Source organism: Danio rerio, chromosome 21, assembly GCF_052040795.2.
Source record: "Danio rerio strain M-AB ecotype USA chromosome 21, GRCz13ab, whole genome shotgun sequence".
Taxonomy (NCBI): Eukaryota; Metazoa; Chordata; class Actinopteri; order Cypriniformes; family Danionidae; genus Danio; species Danio rerio.
In genome coordinates, this window is record NC_141041.1 from 26,774,353 (window position 1) to 26,796,601 (window position 22,249).

Here is a 22,249-nt window from a genome sequence, read left to right on the forward strand (position 1 = left end):
AGAACTACAACTAACAGCAAACACCAGTTTGGGCTCCTCGGCACGTAAACCAGCCTGAAAACTATGACGTAATGCAATACAAAGGATGATGGATTGATTATCGCCAGTCATCTAAATTCATGGATATTGAGAGTACTTGCACATTTTGTAATATACATGAGGAAGACTTATCTCATCTTTTCTATAACTGTGATGCCTCTCGTAAATTTTGGAATGATGTTAGTGACGTGTTATTTGGGCAAAGAAATGTTAATTACAGGCTATCTTTAAAAGATGTGATTTGCACTTTTTCACACACAAAAAGAACATTCGAGTATGTTGTTAACTTCTACATTTTACAAGGTAAATATTTTATACATAAACAGAAATTTGCGAAATGTGTACCAAAATGTAATATTTTTTTATTAGAAATGGAAAATCTGAAAAAGTCTCTAATGCAAATTAAAAACAAAAAGAATGATTTAATGTTAGTTTTCATGAAGGAATTTTTTTCTAGTTCTGATCCCCCGCTGTAGTCGATGAGTGTATCCTAAGTTATTATTTTAGTTTATATGTATAGAAGTATTTTGTAATTGTTTTTTTTTTTTATCTTATTTATTAATCTTTTATTTATTTTTTTTTCCTTTGCAATATTTTACACTTTTTTTTTCCTGTTATATATTACCTCATTAATTTTGATTCTTGTAATTATAGTAATGTTTATGGATATAATATATATCTCAATTGTTGTATTTTTACTTTATGTAATGTTTCAAAACTATAAAAAAAAAATAAAAAAAATAGTGCATGCCAAAAAAAAAAAAAAAAAAAAAAAAAAGATTATCGCCAGTCTCCTGAGTTTCTAAATGTGTCTAATTTATTGTTCTTATAATTTTTCTATTGCAAAACAAACAAAAAAATATTATCGTAAGTGTCCGCTTATTTAATAATACAAATTGATATGCACAGCCTTCACAAAAACCTTTGACCACATATATTAATGAATCTATTAATGATAATTAGTTAATAATAAATTCATAGTTTTTAACCTAATTCCATATTCTTTATCATATATATATATATATATATATATATATATATATATATATATATATATATATATATATATATATATATATAGCTGATGTCAGAATTATTAGCCCCCCTTTGATTTTTTTTTCTTTTTTTTTTCCTTTTTTGAATATTTCCCAAATGATGTTTAACAGAGCAAGGACATTTTCACAGTATATCTGATAATAGTTTTTCTTCTGAAGAAAGTTTAAATTGTTTTATTTTGGCTAGGATATATAAATATATATATATATATATATATATATATATATATATATATATATATATATATATATATATATATATATATATATATATATATATATAACATTTTAAGTTCAAAATGATTAGCGCTTTAAGCTATTCATTTTTTCAGTAGTCCACAGAACAAATCGTCTTTATACAATAACTTGCCTAATTACTCTAACCTGCCTAGTTAACCTTATTAACCTAGTTAAGCCTTTAAATGTCACTTCAAGCTGTATAGAAGTGTCTTGAAAAATATCTAGTCAAATATTATTTACTGTCATCATGTCAAAGATAAAATAATTCAGTTATTAGAAATGAGTTATTAAAATTATTATGTTTAGAAATGTGTTGAAAAAAATCTGCTCTCCATTAAACAAAAATTGGGAAAAAATAAAACGGGGTGCGTGAGGTGCTGTTTTTAAAATAATGCTGTTACTTTTTGTTTCAGCAAGTTGCTAAGAAAGTGTGTTGTATTAAACTTATTTAACTTAAACTTATGTAAATACAAATAAGTAAAAAAAAATAAAAAATAAAAAACAATAAAAAAATTATATCACTAATATATTTCATAATTAATAAAAATATAAATTCCAACTTATAGCTACTCAGTACTGCCTGATAATAATAATAATATAACTTTATATTTTATTTCAAAGTTAACATTTTATAGTTATTATTTTCAATTTTATTTATATAATGCTCTAATTTATAATTATCATTCCAAAGCATTTTTACACATCATTACAATACAATCAAAACGAGTTCAGAGAGAAAGAGACAGATAGTAGATAAATGTAGTATCTTTATATTGCTGGATTATATATTCATATATTAAATGGATAAACTGTTTAATTAAACTGTATTGGTCACAAAAACACACCAAATATGCATTATATATGTATTACATATATAATATATTAACTGAAACGGGGGTGCACTCATTTATAATCTGAAAGTATTTTTGTTTTTGAAGACAAATAATGAATACACACTCACCAGCCACTTTATAGTACACCTGTCCAACCACTCAATAATGAAAATTTCTAGTTAGCCATGGCAGCAACTCAGTGCTTTTGATGGCTACATCCAGCAGCGTAACGCGTCATGTCATAAAGGGCAAATCATCTCAGACTGGTTTCTTGAACATGACAATAAGTTTACTGTACTCAAATGGCCTTCACAGTTACCAAATCTCAATCCAATAGAGCACCTTTGCATCATAGATGTGCAGTCGACAAATCTGCAGCAACTGCGTGATGCTATCAAGTCACTATAAACCAAAATTTCTGAGGAATATTTCCAGTACATTCTTGAATCTATGCCATGAAGGATAAAGACAGTTCTGAAGGTAAAAGGGGTCCAACACGGTACTTGTAAGGTGCACCTAATAAAGTGGCCAGTGTGTGAAGATGCAAGTAACATCAATGCATCAATACATTCCCAAATGACCAATAGGTGACGCTGTTACCAAACTGATTTGTCGAGATGATGATGATGGACAAAGTTTGATGATTTAAAGAGATACAACCTGAGATGGAGTTCAGGTATCAAATTGGTCAATATGGTAAACATAAACTCACCCATCAACAGTAAGTTCATAACATTATGCTGGATGACAATCTTAGCAAATTTGGTTAAGTTAGAAACTTAAGTCAATGATGGCATTATTTGTATCAATGTTCAAGGAAAACAAGACCAGTTTTATGATAAAAGACAAAACTAAACAAACATAATAAGCATGTTTTTAAAAATTGTTATAATTTAACAAGGAGTTACTGCCCGAAAGTTACTGTATCTTCAGGGCATGGTGTTTAAGTTCTGTAGCGATACGTCAATGTGTTTGAAAAATATAGTATTCCACAGCAATCATCAAAATGGGTGAAAATGAGATATTAACCAACGTTAACCAGATGTATACTGTCCCTCACACCAGTCTTGTGGTTTCTGGCCAAAGCATTTAGAAGTGACCAAAACACACAGTGTAACATAAACATAATCAAGGCACACACCCATGTTCTGCATACACAAAAGTGTATATTTCACTTCAGCAAGCTTTTTTGTTAAATTAATTTGAGCGTTACTCAATCCGGAATCTAAAACAGTTCAAAGAATAGTAAAATACAAGTCAAGTGCTTCATAATGGCTGAACATTTCAATAATGTAAATAATTAATTAGGTGCAAACAGTACATAGCAATCCAGAGCAATCATTTAGCTTTTACAGTTCAATAATTATTATTAGCATAAACATGAAAACATATTTGGACAGGTGGTGGCACCGTTGGGGTAGTTACTAGACAATACACTCACCGGCCACTATATTAGGTAAACTTTACAAGTACCATGTTGGTCCCCTTTTTGCCTTCAGAACTGCCTTAATCCTTCATGGCATACATTCAACAAGGTGCTGGAAATGTTTCCCAGAGATTTTTTTTACATATTGACATGATAACATCACACAGTTGCTGCAGATTTGGATTGAGTTCTGGTGACTGTGGAGGCCATTTGAGTACAGTAAACTCATTGTCATGTTCAAGAAACCAGTCTGAGAAGATTCACGCTTTATAACATGATGCATTACCCCTTCCCCCCACCCCATTACACCACCAGCCTGAGGGTTGATAAAAGGCAGGATGAATCCATGCTTTTATGTTGTTGACGCCAAATTTTGCCCCGACTATCCAAATGTCGCAGCAGAAATTGAGACTTATCAGACCAGGCAATGTTTTTCTAATCTTCTATTGTTTTTGGTTTGTAGTCTCAGTTTCCTGTTCTTAGCTGACAGGAGTGGCACCCGGTGTCGTCTTCTGCTGCTGTAGCTCATCCGCCTCAAGGTTGGACGTGTTGGGTGTTCAGAGATGCTCTTCTGCAGAACTTGTTTTTAAAAAGTGCTTATTTGTGTTACTGTTGCCTTTTTATCAGCTCGAACCAGTCTGGCCATTCTCTTCTGACCTCTGGCATCAATAAGACATTTGCACCCACAGAACTGCCGCTCACTGAATATTTTCTCTTTTTCTGACCACTTTTTGTAAACCTTAAGAGATGGTTGTGTGTCAAAATCCCAGTCGATCAGCAGATCACCTAATAAAGTGGCCATTAAATGTAAATGTTGTGGTTATTCTGTGGGGCAAAATTCACATCTTATTACCGTACAGTCTACTGGGCTGCCATAGACTTCAAGAGAGGGAAAAAATAAAGACTACTTTTAGTGCTTGGCCCCTAACAATAATAATAATGGTGTACAGTATTTTTATAGAACAATATCAGATACAAGACCAAACATAGAGATTAGATCATATTCTCTTCGTATGCTTTAATAGATGATTCTCACTCTCATTAACAGGAGTTACTTTTCAGGGCAGGATCAATGGCATAAGGTGAAATAAAATCAAATAAATAATATCAACGAAGCACCACAAAATGAATAAAAGGCATGAATCTAAGTGGCCTACATTCAGTAAAACCTTCTTTCTTTATATTTATATATATATAAAAAAATGATGCAAAAACATCAAGCAGGGAAACCTACTTTGGACCTAATTATAAAAAGAAGTTAACATTCACAGTTCAGCGAAAAATAAAACAAAAATGAAAATTGCCACAGCAAGGACTTTGTTTTCCCTTTTAAGACATATTTGGGGGCTTCAATTATAGACTATTCGGTGAACTTCCAGAATGCAACACTGCCAATGAACTCCCTGTGAAGCACCATAAATCAAATCACTCTCAAGCCACAGTTACAATATGATGCAAAAAAAAAAAGCTGCGGAGCTACACTAAAACACAAAGAGCAATGTAAAATCTGAATCATAACAGCAAATCCTCAAAGGCCGGAGTCAGAAAATGCGTCTGGATGCTTCGCCGTCCTCCAGGCTTCAGTATCATCACACACGGCACCACAGCGCTCTCTGGAGGAGCCCACGCAAAACAACATCAGACCAACAAAACCGAGAGCTCAGGAAACTTCAAACACAACAATACAAAGAGCCGAACGAAGGGAAGGCTGATTTGTGGACGTGGAGGGACAGCAGAAACAGAGAGATATGTGCACGTCTCCCCTCAGTGCATCAGGGGGTCTTCACATTGCGGCAGGAGGAAGAGACATTACTTCTTCCAGATGGTGTAAAACACCCATCTGAGGCAGCAGGTTAAGGAGAGGATGTTCCTTCATGTGAGGTCAGTTCAGATTTCAGTGGACAAAAGACAATTCATACATTTTAATTTTATGTAAGATCAAAACTGGGCGATGCAGTGGCGCAGTAGGTAATGTGCTGTCACCTCACAGCAAGAAGGCCGCTGGTTCGAGCCTCGGCTCAGATGGCGTTTCTGTGTGGAGTTTGCATGTTCTCTCTGCGTTCGCGTGGGTTTCCTCCGGGTGCTCCGGTTTCCCCCACAGTCCAAAGTTTTGCGGTACAGGTGAATTAGGTAAGCTAAATTGTCCATAGTGTATGAGTTTGTGTGTGTGAATGAGTGTGTGGATGTTTCCCAGAGATGGGTTGCGGCTGGAAGGGCATGCGCTGCGTAAAAACGTGCTGGATAAATTGTGGCGACCCCGGATTAATAAAAGAACTAAGCCGACAAAAAAATGAATGAATGAATGAAGATCAAACTGTTGACATGTGGGGGAAAACTAGCTGCTATTAATTATTTTATAATTCTCTAGCAAGTGTTTATTACATTATGGCTTGTTATATGATTATAATAACGGTATAAGTGTTAGAATTTAAACAAAACAAACAAATAAATGTTTACAAAATCAAAAACAAAACAAAATAATGAATTTTAAAATCATTTTAAACAACAATAATCATGCACTTCATATAAACATAAAATTCGACACTGTTTTACGTTAAAATAATTACTTATGGTGTGGTGGTTATGAGTATTTTCGTATTTCCTTGGCAATTATAGTCATTATATTTCACAATATATAACAACATATTTGTTCGTTTTGTTTGTTTATATTTAATTAAACTATTAACTAGGTCTGCACAATATATTATTGCACAATATTTATCGTAGAAAGAAAGAAGAAGAAAAAAAAGAAGAAAAAAAAAAATCGCAATAACAGATTTTATCAACATCGTGCAGCCCTACTATTAACTATTTAATGTGACTAATCAATGTGACTAATCAAACAAAGCTCTAGGTAATTGTAACTTCAGGGTATCTGCAGGTATCAACAAGTCAAATGGAAGACTTTTTAAAGACCTCCTATTATGGGTTTTTGAATATGAGCATCCATGCAGTGTGTAACATGTAAGTGAAATATCCAGCTAAGGCTTAAATCTGAAAGTGCACTGTGTTTAAAACTATTGATTCATCTATTGATTCATCTATAGGAGTCGACTCATAGTGGTTTGAATTAATCACAGCGGTAACGAGTCTTTAGTGTGAGAGAAAAGTTAATGTTATATTCCCTAACCCAAACATGAGGCTGTGAAGAGTAAGTAGTTGAAGTTTATTTTTGCAAAAATACCCTGAACATTATAGCCCCAGCCTTGTGCTGTGTTCCCGTCATTTTTCTGACAAGTGCTTCAGCAATCTACACACTTATAACACAGTTCATGGATCAGTTCCTTCCTCTATTTCACAAGTGTAAGTAAATGTGATTAAAATGGTTGCCTCCTTGTTTTCTCTAGCTTGCAAATTATGTATTTTATTGTGTTTTGTTACTTGTAACTGCTTGTAGTGTACCTGATTAACTCTTTATATTCTCATATCGCTTCTAAATCCACATTGAAAATGTGCCGCGTGCCGCTCTGTTTACGGCTTACGCTTGTAAGCTCGCTATGCACTCCAATTTTTTTATATTTACATTTAGTCATTTAGCTGACGCTTTTATCCAAAGCGACTTACAAATGAGGACAAGGAAGCAATTTAGTAATTTTTTTTTTTGAGTACAGTTAGTGGTATATCCAGAGAGGCAATTGCAGATTAGGAAGTGAAGTGGAGACTTTTTGACCTTGCATGCATATCAGCCTGTTGTTGGAGCCCCCAAAACCAAAGTATGACCTTTTTTTAATGCATAATAGGGGCTCTTTAAGATGATCAAGAATTTAATTTTAGACTTATATAGGTCTTAATGCTAAGGATTTTTTTAAATTTTACTTTAAGATTTTTTTTTTTTTACTTTTAATTTACTTTTTTACAACATCAAAAATCTTAGTCACATATTTAAAATAACGTGTCAAAACAAGCAGACCCTAGTTCTAAACATATTGTCTAAAAAAAAAAAACTCTTTAAACATGAAACTTAAACTAAATGTATGCACAACAAACTGTTAATAATTAAAATAATTAATTAAATAGTATTAATTATACTGTAAAAAGAGTTTTGCTAAAAGGTTTATTAAGATTTATATTGTCTGTGATAGGATGCGTGTTGAATCGATTGGGTAGCTTTACATTAAGAAGGGAAAATTAAGACCCGTTTAAAATTATTTAAGACCTACAAGAAAATATTTCTCTGAATTTAATTCTTTTTAAGGCCTGAATTTTAGCTTTTGAAATCAAAAACATTTTCTAGACTTGAAGATTCTGCGGACACCCTGAACTTATTTTACTTTTAATAAATAATTTTTCCAGAAATTGTTTACTAAAGTATGGGTTTCTTGGGGTGTGTAAATTTAGGATTAATAAACAGTGCAAGTATAGATGGATGGATTTATACAAAAATATATGTATAAATATAAATATATTAAAGTAAAGTACAGTGTCAAAATAATTTTTTGTTTGTTTATTTATTTACTGCCACATCAGCAACTAATAGCTATTTCATGGCAATATAAATAAACATAAAAACATTAGATAAGAACAACTTCATATTTCAATAAGAGTTGACGCACAAACAAATAAATAAATAAAAAGGTAACAAATTTCACAAAAAATTACATTATAAGATAAATAAGATTTTTTTTGTTCAAATTCTTCCTGATGATACCTTTATAAAAACATCTAAGTGTTCTTATTACAATAATCTTGTCTAATGTTACTTTCACATTCTAATAAAATATATTTTATGGTGACAGCAGCGCAGTCAAACTTATATATACTTAAAAAAAGAACATTTAAAATAAGCTAAAAAAAAGCAATTTATGCTTTTACTGTCATATTTCTTCCAAAATAACTATTTCTCTATTAGAGAATAATTTTAAAAAGGATACAGCTCCATATAGGAGGGAACACACACCACCTCTTTGGAAAAGTCGACTTTGCATGAAAGTCTCCCCAAAAGCTTTTCATATTCGCTGAGCGCATCAGTCAGGTTCACACAATTACCCTGCAGGCAGAAAACATCATGAACACAATATAGAAATATACAATCCCAGCATTTCCAAACAAATATAAAATGGCCCTCTCACCTGTGTGAAATACTTCCCACCTGGCCGCAAAACTCTGATCGAGAGGTCAAGGATGAGTCTCAGGAACTCCCATGTTGAATCTACAGAAGCAAACAAGTCAACAATTTAACTGATTTAAAGGGACAGTGCATCCTAAAAAGGGAAACTCTCTCATTATTTACTCATCATCTATTTCCAAACCTATTTCAGTTCATTTCTTCTTTAGAACACAAAGGAAGATATTGTGAGGAATGCTGGGAACCTGTAACCATTGACTTCCAAAGTCTTCGTTTTTCATACTATGAAAGTTAATGGCTCTTAGCTTCCCAACATTGTTCAAAATATCTTTGTGTTCAATAGAAATAAAAGAACCACTTGAGGAAAAGTAAATGGTGAGTAAACGTGTGTTCATGTGTGAGGCTTGTAAAGACATACAAACTAACCCTCCTCAGGTGCTGTGGAAATAGGGACTGCTGTCAAGTCATTGATGACATAATCAAATGTCCTCCCTTGCTCTGCAAACTTTTTCAGTACAGGAACACAATCTTGCACCAAAATCTGAAGGAAAAGGAGGAAACATAAAGGTGATATTCGTCATGAGAAACAAAGCATCGTATTGTTAGCCAAAAAAACTGGCAGTTGCCCAGAGTTTGGGTAATTTCCCTCAACTGCCTGCATAGGACTTGTTTCAAAAGCAGGAAAGGGGCCGCATTGTTACATCAAGCTAAAAAAAAAGTAACTGATTACAAGACAAAGAGCCAAAACAGGACCAAGAAATGTGAATGTATGATACAGTGTTATATACTATGCTGTTTAAAAGTTCCCAGCCAGTTGAAATGATCATGAAGATAATTCTTTCATATAGCAAGACACATTACATAATCATTCTTTAATTCTGACCTTTACATTTTTCCTGAAATTCCACGCAAAGATTAAGCAGCAAAACTGGTTTTCAACAGCGATTCTCAGAAATGTTTGAGCAGCAAATTGACGTATTAAAAGGATTTCTGAAGGATCATGTGAAATTGAAGACTGGAGTAATGCATTTTGGGGAAAATAAGTCACAGTAGAATTGCATTGTTGAGAGAAAAAAATAAAAAAGATACAAGCCCTAAATGAAACAAAAAATAAACATGTATTTTAGCTGGCCCTCACACCATGAGAAACATGGCCATTTGGATATCTCTGTAGGCACAGGACGTCAACATGATGTCAGATTGATGTTGCACTCCAACGTAGCATTTTGGGTGGAAATGAAAATCGCGTTGACGTCAGAACCCAATGTCAAACTGACATCAGTGTCCAACATTTGGTCAATTTTTTTAACCCAAACTAAAAACAATCAAAATATCACTAGCTATGTTTCCACCCAAAAGTGCGAATGAACTTTATGCGCCAAACCGGATTATCGCATAAAAACGTGCGAATAAAGCAGTGTTTCCATATAACAAGTTAAAGCGAACAAAATCGTCACTTTTTAAATTAACCGGCACCAGTAAAAACTGAAATTGCTGCGATAGGAGAAGCTGCGTCAATCTTTTCTTCATCTAATAAATGACTTGCACCACAGAAGGCAATCCTGACACGCAGTAAACATGCGGTGGCGTTTGAAGGTGTAGAGCACAGACGCTCTTAATTCTGAAGGTCATTAATAATATAATAACACTAACACTTAAACGATAAGGCGTTTTGGAATGACCAAAACAATATTTCAGATGTTTTACAATGTGCTCAGCCTGCTGGTTTGTCCTTTACACACATTTTTATCATCACATAATCTCTTATAACAAAATCACATGACCTTTTTTTAATGCGCATAATGGAGTTTGTGCGGTAAAAGTGTTTCCATCACAGTTTATGTGCATCTTTTCTTATTAAATAAAGTTTATCCTACAGTTACGTGCAAATGTTTTTATGTGCATTTTCAAAATTTATGCACATCATGGCGTTTCCATCAACCATTTTTTTATGCGCATATGCAAAATCATTAGCTACCGTCTAATGATATTACAGCTTGACACTGTGTGGATGTTACAACTATGATGTCTATCAGATGTTGGATTTTAGTTGCTATACCTAACAAATAAATGTCAGTATTTGACGTCAATTATGATGTTGGTTTAAGGTGTTGGCTCGATGTTGGATTTTGGTCATTTTCCAACACAATCTAAAATCAACCAAATATCAACAACATTTGACGTCATTAATGAACATTAAAATAACGTTGTCCTTAGACATTAAATTTTGGTCACCCGACATCACAACCTAAATCTAACCTAATATTAACATCTTATGACGTTGTGTGCCTGCTAGGATAGGACACCATAAGTGATGTTTTATATTCAGACATTTTTCTTATTTATTTAACGTTTAACATTCCTTAAATTTTTTATGTTGAGCTAAATCAAGCTTTAATCTGTATAAACTAAACCATCTCTTTAAATGTAAAAAATATGTTTCCTTGCATATGACTCACATGTGAGTGTGTTTACATGCAGCGAGTTTATATGTTTGTGCGTGTGTTAATGTGGGTGTTTATGAAAGGATCAAGTTTGTATGTTTATTCGAGTGTGTATAGGTTTGTTTGCACGCAGTGAGTTTATATGAATGTGCATGTGTTAATGTGGGTGTTTATGCAAGGATTGACATTATATGTATGTTAGTGTGTGTATGTGGGTGTATGCATGCAACAAGTTTATATGTACAGTATATTTGCAAGTTTTATATATTGTTTTGAACCTCCAATCGTATAGATGTATATGCGAGTAACTAATAGGAGTACATGCACATGTTTTAAGCATGTGTTGATAAGCAAAGTTTGATTTAAATCCAACACAGCGCCTCGTACTTACAGGGTGTTGTTTTTTTCATTCACAAATGAAGATTTAACATTACTTTGCTTCACACTGTCAAGCTTATTTATGGCAGAAAATCAAGTTGTAACTCAAACTGAGACCATCAATGATGCTGTGTTTCATGTATAATGCCATAAAATGTATAACTTTAAAGTGATCCATTGTATAAACTATATGCATGATTAGAATGCTGACTTGCTTATTTTCCCAGCACTGTCAGTTTGGTTGTGTTTATTTTGTTAGTAAGACGAAAGAGTATAGCACATATTTCTTCATACAGTGCCCTCATTAGCGTGAGATGTTCGCTAATAATAAACCACTGCTTCTGCATTTATTTATTTTTTACGACTAAGCAAATAACAAAAAGGAAAGTACTTTCCCACACTCTATTGGACAGGCTTTATTTAAGCTCTGGCATTCTTGTAATAATGCTATTTTTTGTGCTAGCTTGGCTAAATTAGTTTTGCGGTACAGCACCTCATCAAACTGCATTACTGCAAGCCCTTTCAAGTCATTGAATTGAACTATTTAACTTTCTTTGTGATGTTTTGTTAGCCATGTAAGTACATAAGGCCAAAATTGCAAAAATGTTATCAATATTGGGCAGTAAATGTCTAATTTTGGCAGTGTAGGAGTCTTCACCATAAAAAATAGAGGACTTTAGAATTTAAACTTGTATATGATTCCGCAAAAAGAGAAATCTAGATCAGTGGTCTCAAACTCAATTATGGGATATCGGTATAATCACTTTTGAATTAAAGCCACAGCATGTTTCAGCTTACAGAAAAAAACATCTGGAAAAATACTGTTAAAATATGGCTTTTCAAAATTTAGGCTGGACAGTTATGACCTTAAACTAAGCTGGTAATGTTTAGCAACCACAACTGACATAAATAAAAGCTTCTTTTAATATAATGTAATAACACAAATAATCACCTCAGTCAATCCTTACCTCGTAACAATCTCCCTTCAAGTTATCTAAAACATTCCCACAGGTCTTCCTCATGTGTTTCCGACATCCATCAATCACCAGTTCATCAATGTTAATACTCAATTAAGGAAATACCCAAAAGCAGTCAGACATTTATAAAGTACTTCACTATTTTAGGTGCTTAGCATAAAGGATATCTCAACCATGGTGATCATCTTTGGTTTGAGCTTCACCGCTTCGTGGAGAATGCCACCGTCTCCTCCTCCCAGAATAAGTACCTCCTTTCCAGCATAGTGCTCTTTGCCGCTGCCCATAATGGCCTGAGTGTAGGGCAGATCACTCTCTGCCAGATCTAACATTCGATCACAAACAATTACTATACACACACACGTGATACAACAACCTGAAAATCTGAAAGTTGTAAATAAGCCCAACTTACTGACATCCCCGTTAAGGATGAGCATATTGCCAAACTGTCGCGAGTGCAAGATTTTGATGTTCTGGTAGGCAGAATCCTTTTCATACACAACTTCATCAATGTCGTACTCCATCAGCCTGCCGTCAGCCGTGGGCCAGTACCGATCCACATCACTGCCTCGAATCAGCGCAGGGAGTCTGAACAGATTTATTCAGTTAAACAAACCATTTTGGTATTTGGTCACCACAATATAAAAGCATAATGCTGCAATCACATCAGACGCGGATGAAGCGTCAGGCGCGACTGATTGACATGTTAAGTCTGTGCAAAGACAAGAATAGACATCCTGCGGCACGTTTCGTACGAATGAAGCAGCGCGAGTTGAGCGTTTGACATGGTTAATATGTGTATCGCTTGAGTTAGAAAATCTGAACTCCAGCGGATATTTGTGCCGTGTTGACCAATCATGAGCTTGCTCTTGTAAGGGAGTGATTATGATGTAGGGCTTGTTGTTGGTGTACCGAGGGGAAATCCTCCTGCCAACACTGGAAAACAGTTCACCAAATTGCACTCGGCTTAGTCTGAAGTACTACTGTTTCTGGAAGAGCTGATAAACTTTGTTGGGTGCAACTCTGAAAGAATCAAGTGGACTCAAGACACGGTGCTGAACTAATATAAATTGTTTTTCAGCCTTCCTAAAGCACAGCTATTATTTCAATAAAAATCCATGTTAGCCATTTAGCAACGAAGCTAGAGTCACCGGGCAAACAGAAGCCCTGCTTATGATGCAAATCAGCATCTATTGTGAAGTGAATTTGACATGTGAATGAATTGAATTTGATGCGGGAATAATATGAGTAAACTCAAAATGTTCACGCATCTATTTACGCATGAATAGCCTGATTTATTTGCGCATGTTGCGACTGGTGTGAACACAGCAAAAGAATAAATTACCAAATGTGAGAAGATTGTTTTTATGGAAACCGATTCGCAGTAAAAATGATGATAGCTTCACCTCTTGATCCTTTGGATATTTCCATCTAGAAGAGCCTTTAATTTTTTCTCCAGTGCATTCAGTAGCTACAAAGAAAAAACAAACATCTTAATCGTTACTTTCTGAACCAGGACAAAAACAGGATGGAAGAACATTCAAGAGCAATAATATTTATATCATATATAAAAAGAAAAATGTGAAAGACAAACTAAAAATAAAGTCTGAATTGCAAAACGTAAACTAACATATATTTAAGTAAACAAATATCTGTTTTCCATGACTTTTTCAAAACTTTGTGGGTTTTTCTGTTTTTCCAAAACTTTTCCAGGCATGGAAAATGCCATGTCAAAACTCAAAACTGACTTTTCCAGGGTTTCCATGACCATATAAACTCTGAATTAGGGATGCTTCAATCGATCGGCCGAAGAACGGTATCGGCCGATAATCACATTTCATGGCCTGATCGGTACTCGCCAATCTGGCCGATCTCATGGACCAATTGCAGGGTTTTTTTTATGAGTTTACAAGCAGAGAAAGATGCACAAGCGCTCCCATATATTACACATAGCCCAAGCCAAAGTAAAACGAATTAATTGTTTTCTGTAAAGCTGCTTTTGGCCATGACATGTTCACACCTAAATGGTTATAAAAGACATGTTTAAGGTAATATAAGGAGCATCCTTAATTTATTATCTTAGGTAAGGCGAGATCTTATCTTAAGGAACATACATAGAGTAAAAATGTGCTTCATGCATTATAAATTTTGAATCTGTACTCTGTATCGGCCGATCACCATGACAAGGAATCGGTACTTGGTATCGGCTGCAAAAATCCTGATCAGAGCATCCGTTCTTACAATACTATTTTACTATAAATTATACATTTACAAATATGCATTTAAACTGTCAGTTATTACAGTTACCATTTTATAAATAATGTTTTGAGATTAGCATTTAAAATAAAAAAAATATAAATAAATATGAAAAAAACATTTTTAAAATGCTTATTTTTATCTATTATTAAAAAATAAAAAACAATTAGCAATCTGTTAAAACTTGTATAAAAATTAAAAATTGTAGCCTATAGGCAAATCACAAACTGGCCAGCTCATTCAACTTTCCTCAGTCAGAATTTTTCCATTTGAATAATTTGTCTTAAACTCTGGACATAGCAGTCAAAAATTGGACAAATAACCTCATGTATGGAATAATTCTGGACTTTTTCAGTCGGGGTGGGTCTTTCAAACCACCCAAACTGCCCCTGGCTACAACGCTGGTTTATATCTGAAATTTACTGTATACGACAGTGGTGTTTTAGGAGCCACTACAAAAACTATGCTGCAAACTCACAATGTTGTGATATTACATGCACATTCATATTACATGTTCAGTCTAAATTGAATGGATTACAGAACCATACAGTGCATACATGCATAATACAGGACGTTTAATCATTTTTGAGGATCATGAAATATGTATATTCAGTTGAGGATTGCTAAAGACAGACCGCCTAGTTTGAGGTTGTGCTGAATCCAACGCAAAATTAACAAAAAGCTGAATTTTTTTTTGGATCATGCAAAATTCTTAATTTAACTGCAAAACAATCACAAAAAAGTAAAGAATTTCATATAACATTCAGTTCTAAAGCATATAATCAAAATACATTAATTTCAGTTTGCAATTTATTGTTTTACATGACTTACAGACATTGCATACGCAAGCGTATTAAGTCTCTCGAAAAATGACGTGTCACCTGCGCCCTTACAGTCCTAACATTACATGAGAGTGGGGGTAAATGTTTTGCAGCCTAAGCAGTAAGCAGACGTGGATGAATCATGAGTGATCTACATGTGAAGTCAATGCAAAGATGTGATCAGACATCCTTTGACACAAATTGAGTGAATAACATAGCGCAAATTGGGTGATTTGTGCGTTTGACACACTTCAGAAAGCAAAAGAAAAGTGGGAGCAAACATCTAACAAACAAAGCAACGGAACAGACAGAAAAACAGCTTACAAAGATGGAGATTGATTGACGGATGGATGATGGCCGCTGGATGTGACCGAATTGAAGGACCTTATTTGTGTTTTATTTATGTATAGCTGGTAGCCTATTACGATGTGCATCAAATCGATAAATGATTTTGCTTAACTCTTTTCCTGCCACTGACAAGAGAAAACGCCTTTTCTGCCATTGACGAGTAGGGGAAGCCCTGACGCATGTCCTGAGTGAGGTACATGATGTCAGATGCTCCAGGGATTGAAAGATTGTGGATAAAAGTAAGAGTTATACAACCTTCCTTTGGCTTAATCTCTACAATTTTACATCTTGTCTTGACAAGAGACCAAAATAAAGAACTTTATTTTTATGATTGCACACCTAACAGAGTATTTTATGTTTATTCATCATTTTTCATCTCAAAATAGTCTGCAAATTTTTGGAACTAACAACACAAATTCAGTCATTTTTAATCGCAAAAAAAATCATGAACAACTGGGGGTCTGTAAAGATTGGTGTCATAAAATTATTAGCGTTTTTGAAGTTTAACTATCTGTGTAAAAAAAAAATTCATATACTACTATTGCCAACTGCAGTGTTTCCCAACCCTGTTCCTAAAGGCACAACAACAGTACACATTTTCAACCTCTCTCTAATCAAACACACCTGAGATGAAAGGATCAGATAAAGGAGACATCCAAAATATATACTGTTGATGAGCCTCCAGGAACAGTGTTGGTAAACACTGGCCTACTGCATTCCATTAACTCACATTGTCCACTTGCGCTGCATCGTCTCCTTCAAGACACTGCAGGTCAAAGGTCACCAGACCATGGGAGTGCATTCGTAAGATGGCAAACCTGATACAAAAAAAATACACAAAACTCAATTAAAACCACACAACTAGTCAAAAGAAATGCACCAAAAAGTCATATGCAGCCAGATTCATCCCAGCTTAAGCTTAAACAAAGCCCCAACAGCTGTGTTTACAGCAAGCCACACACAAAACAGGAAGTGACTACCAAAGCCTTTAGATCAGATGCACAAAGCCACCCAAATGACCCCACGCTCTTCTAAATGCTGCCCTTTGTTGCGCAGAGGATGCACTTAACTGGCCAATCAATGGTCATCCTAAAGAGAGTCTGGACGCAGGAGCACACCTGGTGTTTTCAGTGGTCAGTCATCAGTATTGTCAGTTAGCTTCAACATTATGCTTAGCTGTTACAGAGACAAAATGAAAACACTCCATGGAATGGCCCAATGGAGGGGAGAGAGCGTGTCTCTTTCCTACAGAATTCCAGCATGAGTCATGGCAAACAAATTAGCCATAATGAAAGGGCAGTTACAGCATCATCATCCATAATTCAAATTCAGGTCCCTCCCCCTGTAAGCAAAACAAAACCTGATTTGCATGCTGTGAAGGACTCTGATGTACTACCAAAGGCATTTTGCTCACCTGCTATTCTTGCCGATGAAGGTGGCCAGATATCCGTGTCCCTCAGAGTCGTGGACATTCTCTGTCATTTCCTGCTCTTGAAATATAGACTGCAGGCCACGCACAGTCGCAGAGACATCAGCTAAACAGAGAGAGGGAAAAAACAGAAGGATTATATTTCTTAAAAAATCTTAAAAAGCCCTAAAAGCCCTTTCCAAACACTAATTGCCCTATAGTCAATCAGGCTCCTATATTAGGAAGATATTTTAAGGATTAGTTCGCACCCAAAAAGCTTTTTCTGTTATCACTTATTGACAAATAACAGATATTGAGACCTAATTATTAAAAAGACATACACTCAGTTTCTTGCACAGACCAAATGTTTTGCTTCAAATGCCTCAAAGCGTCTTCTGGTGATTAATCAAAGGTAATTTTCAGGCGCATTTTGTCTATAAAAGCAATTTAGTTCTACACAGAGTCGTTTATACACTGAAAAGCTACACAAAATTGAGTTCATCATGGATATTGATTCAACTGGATGATAATATAATCAAGATAACAGTTCTACAGCTCTGTGTAGGAAATGCCTCACGTGAAAATACCACACTTAATAACTTGTTTTCAATCCAAACCCACTTCAATCGAGTGTTTGAAATAATCCTTCAGTGAGATGATTCCATAGTTGTGTGATTATTAGTCACGCAGAACTAGGGCTGGGCTGATAAACGATATTATATCGAATCGTAAAATAATTAATGTCAATAACAATGACATGCTCTAAACTTTTTTTACTTTATATTGATCTAAAAGCCAATCGCACAGCAGACATGTGCAACAACAGGAATCTAAGTGTGATAATAATGGAGATTTATATAGTAAACTCTCTCATTTTTGTAGCTTCAGTCATTGTTGGGGTACTCTTTTAAATCTGGGAGCATTAACAACTTATTTCAGAATATATATGTATCGTTATAGTTCAATATGGAAAATAATTAGAGATTGCATTGTTGCCATATCGCCCAGCCCTACACAGAACTAAATAAAGTTGTTAAATCTTCTGTTTATAATGCAAGGCTATAGGAGTTTCTTCTTCCTGGCTATTTGGCTTCTTTGCACAAAAGCGCCCTTTCGCAGGAGATTTCCTGCAGACCACCCAACCATGCTTCTCTGACAAGATGTGCATGAGAATCACAGCTTTGCGCAATCGCATTTTGATTAATCAGCCAGCTCTATTAGACAGCATGTATGATATATATTAGGGATGCACAATATGTCGTTTGAGCATCATCATCGCAATGTGCATGTCTGCATTAGTCACATCGCAGGATATGCAATGTTGAGTTATGAATAAAGATGACCAGAACCCACAGGCAAAAACACATGAAATTTGTGGAAACACTGCAGAATTTAAAAATTAAAGAGTGAAAGTTTAAAATTTTCATGTGTTTTTAAGGTCCATGAGAACCTTTTAAGAGAACATAAAGAGCATAAAAAAGTTGTAAAATATATATATTTTATTGAATTATTTAATTGATGAAGACTATGCAATGCCCTTTTACATCTGATTCCTAAACTTTTGTCCCGGAATACTGTTAGACACTTCCCAGAAAACTATTAATCACTGTTTATTCCACTTAAACATCTGCTCTATTGTGTTTATTTATGACAGTAGTTTGTTTATTATTTCCAGGCCCGGATTGGCTAATCGGGAGGACCGGGAGAATTCCCGGTGGGCCAGTCCGTTTTTTGGCCGCGAGGGCCGGTGTCCCTAGCTCCAGAATCTGTTGCTCTCAGCATTCACACTTTTTAAATTAATTATATTTTTTACTTGACCACAGTTTTATTCATTATTTTACCGCAGCTCTGCTCTTTTTATCTATTTTCTGGTGGTTAGCACATTAGGATACGACGCTGCGGACCCGGGTTTGATCCTCATCTGAATAGTTTTTTTTTTTTATAATTTTTTTTATTGTTAAGACATAATACTGTTATGGTTGTTGAACATTTGAAGTTCTAAAGCAGCTGTTTTCTCAAAAAAAGACGTGATAGTGTAATTAGAAACTGAATTGGAAATGTCCTTATTTTAATATAGTCAGTCGTGAAGTGAGGCGGGCCGGTCTGAGGCTTGAAACTCCAGGGCTGAAAAGGGGTCCCACTCCGGCCCTGATTATTTCTATATAATAAATTTCATATATTTATATTTACTCCCATATAAATCATCCAATCAAATAAAAGTAATGGCTTTCCACATAAAGCTATTTAAGTCATATGGTGATATTGTGTTTAGTGCTTTTCCTTATAGAAAACACAACAGTTATCTGGTAGTCTTTGCTCTGCTTTGCTTTTTTCGGGGTTAACTGTTGTGATATCCCGACAGTAACAAAGAAATACTGGGAAATATCTCTAGACTGATGTAATTTCATGCCGTTTAGGCTTATAATCTTATAATGTCCTCAAATTCACCTGTTTTGACATCAGTTTAGATATTACACTAGAGAATCATTTAAATACTAGCTCTAAAGTGACATGTGTGAAGTAGCAATGGTTTCTGCTGTTCTGATGTCAGCTGCAGATGTTGAATGAATGGCAGAAGAAAGTAGTTCCACATAAAAAAAGGGTTTTTAGACTGTCCATGTTTGATTTTCTTTTATTAACACGATTGTGCCATCAAACTGTTGTATAAACACAATATCACACTCATAGCAGTGTGATGTGGCTGTATATCGGCACTGGTGGGTCACTAAGGCACTCATCCTGCAGCCTCGTGCCAACACACGCTTAATTTGAAAGTCTAAAATGAGTGCAGCGTGGAGTGTTTTCCTACATGCCTGGCTGGCTGCCTCGTTTCTATTGGGCACATGAGGACATTCATCCCAGGTTCATTAACAACACTTCAAAAAAAGTTTTTTAAGTTGTTCATCGGCAAACAGAGTCCTTGGTAATCCGGACCAATTATAGGGTTGCAGTTATTTGTGGGTCATTTGCATCACTCTACTTGCATTGTATTTGCATTGCCTCAAACAATAAACATTGCATATTTTTATAAGTAATGTAAAAGTAGTCAAAACAAATGACAACACTGGTGTTGCTTCTTTTTCGTGTAACAACAGCACGGTGAATCACAGTAAACCTAAATATTTTTTTTTCATTTATTATTATTTTGACTATTATTATTATAACTATTTATTGTCGATTGATTTATTTTCTCATTAATTTTTTTTATATATTATTTTGCGTTAAACAATAAAAATAATGAGAAGATTGGATTTTTTTCTTGTGGAAAACCTGATGCGGCCCAGCCTCACCCAGACTCTGCCTCCAGCGTCCCCCAGGTAAATTGAGTTTGAGACCCCTGCTTTTTATGTTGCATTTTGCAAATTACCAAAGTCCAGTTTCAGCTGAAGATCTTCCACTGCAGAAAAGAAATCTCGAAAAACCTGTAAATTAAGTAAACTACAACTGCAAATTTTCATTCTTGGATGAACTATCCCTTTAACTGTGTTTGCATCTGTCATTATGCTTAACTTCATCTTTTGTTTTCAATGGAGGACAGGAAAGTCAAACTGGTTTTGAACAGCATGAGAGCCAATAAATAATTCACATTTTTGGGTCAGCTGTTCCTTAAAAATGCACAAATCACAAAGAATGCTCTGCTTTTGTGCATTCACATGATGACAATTTAATTGTGGCATTCGGATTTATCCACAATAACAGGATATGCTGCAAAACAATCAATTTCAACCTAGTTACACACATCAACCCTAACATGCCAATCCATATTGATTCCTGTCCGTTTTACACTGCAACAGTCAGAACTGCTGACCTACATTTTGTCCTAAAAATCAAAATACAAGATACCTACACCTGTCACGCTTCTCACAATTTGAATGTCACAAAATATGATAGCTCCAAATACAAGTAAGGCTTGCGATATTATTAGCCAGTGAAATAGAGGCATTGGAAATGAAGGTAAGAGACTTCCAAAGCCTGTCAGCGTACAGCAAATCTAAATGTGTCTTAAATACACATACTAGCTAGCTATAACGGGTAGTAGGAACACTCTTATCAGGAGTATACAAGGAACTATAGGTTTTGGTACGCAATGCGGCTAACTAGTGAACATTATTTATTTATATGAGCTCCATTCAAACGTATGAGTCCGAGCCGAAGCCAGTCCTGAGGACAACCTACTGTACGTTAGCCTCTGCTAGCACCGCTATGCTACCCTCCAGAAGGTCATTTATCAGAGCAAACGTCAGGAGAATTTGAACGACAAAAGCAGCTTTAAGCTCGATTGCAGTGACTAACAGGCATCCCGCGGCCGTCTCGCAATGCAGCAGCAGCGGGGCCACGGGAGACAATAAATCGCTTACGGAGCAGTTGCGAGGAGGGAGGCCCGTGTGTCTGCAGAGCAACACGAGCCCCCTCTCTGCTTCTGCGAGCCCTGTTCATTCATTTCGCGGACATTTACCTGGCGCGCGGAGCTTGAAGTCGAGGGTGTAATGTAGCACTGCCATGATGGGGTAAAGCCGTCTGCCATGCCTGGATGAGGCAGCCGGAGGTGAATCGGTAGTGTGTCTGTGGTGGTGTCAGAGAGAAGCAGCACGCCGGCGGGAGGAGGAGGTGTGTGTGTTTGTGTGTGTGCGTGCTGTCCTGGGGTTGCGTTGCGTTGCGTTTCTCTCTCTCTCTCTCTCTCTCTCTCTCTCTCTCTCTCTCTCTCTCTCTCTCTCTCTCTCTCTCTCTCTCAATTCAATTGAATATTTGCTTTTTTTGCATGACAAATATTACAAATGAATTGCCAAAGTAGTTCTAAAGTTTACATAAAAATGAAAGAACGTACATATAAACACAGAAAAAAGCATAGTAAACGGTAGTAGTAGTTAAAAAAGTAAATACAGATACATATAGATATATACATATAATATACATATAATAATTCAATGAAAATAAAAATGAAATATTATTTTAATCAATGTA

At 35.2% G+C, this 22,249-nt stretch overlaps 1 protein-coding gene across 3 annotated transcripts; it reads right to left on the reverse strand.

Annotated features, from left to right (window-relative positions):
- Positions 1–4,591: 4,591 nt before the first annotated feature.
- On the reverse strand, positions 4,592–21,903 carry sms (spermine synthase). 3 transcript variants are annotated; one of them, XM_087300361.1, is made up of 11 exons: positions 21,744–21,903; positions 17,294–17,414; positions 16,610–17,221; positions 13,861–13,925; positions 12,867–13,042; positions 12,623–12,779; positions 12,449–12,536; positions 9,085–9,199; positions 8,663–8,742; positions 8,465–8,580; positions 4,592–5,433 (listed from the first exon to the last, which is right to left on the reverse strand). In XM_087300361.1, exons 3-11 carry the CDS (start codon positions 16,679–16,681, stop codon positions 5,403–5,405), a joined length of 900 nt encoding a protein of 299 aa, XP_087156487.1. In that variant the 5' UTR covers positions 16,682–17,221; positions 17,294–17,414; positions 21,744–21,903; the 3' UTR covers positions 4,592–5,402.
- Between the last annotated feature and the right edge of the window lie 346 nt (positions 21,904–22,249).

Excerpts from the sequence above, each read along its gene's own strand:
- sms (XM_087300361.1), bottom strand. The coding sequence starts at position 16,681 with ATGCACTCCCATGGTCTGGTGACCTTTGACCTGCAGTGTCTTGAAGGA. Across the intron at positions 13,043-13,860 it reads AATATCCAAAGGATCAAGAG|ACTCCCTGCGCTGATTCGAG; the intron begins GTGAAGCTATCA and ends AAATCTGTTCAG. Across the intron at positions 5,434-8,464 it reads GTTCCCTCCTATATGGAGCT|ATGGGTGTTTTACACCATCT; the intron begins GTATCCTTTTTA and ends CTGCTGCCTCAG.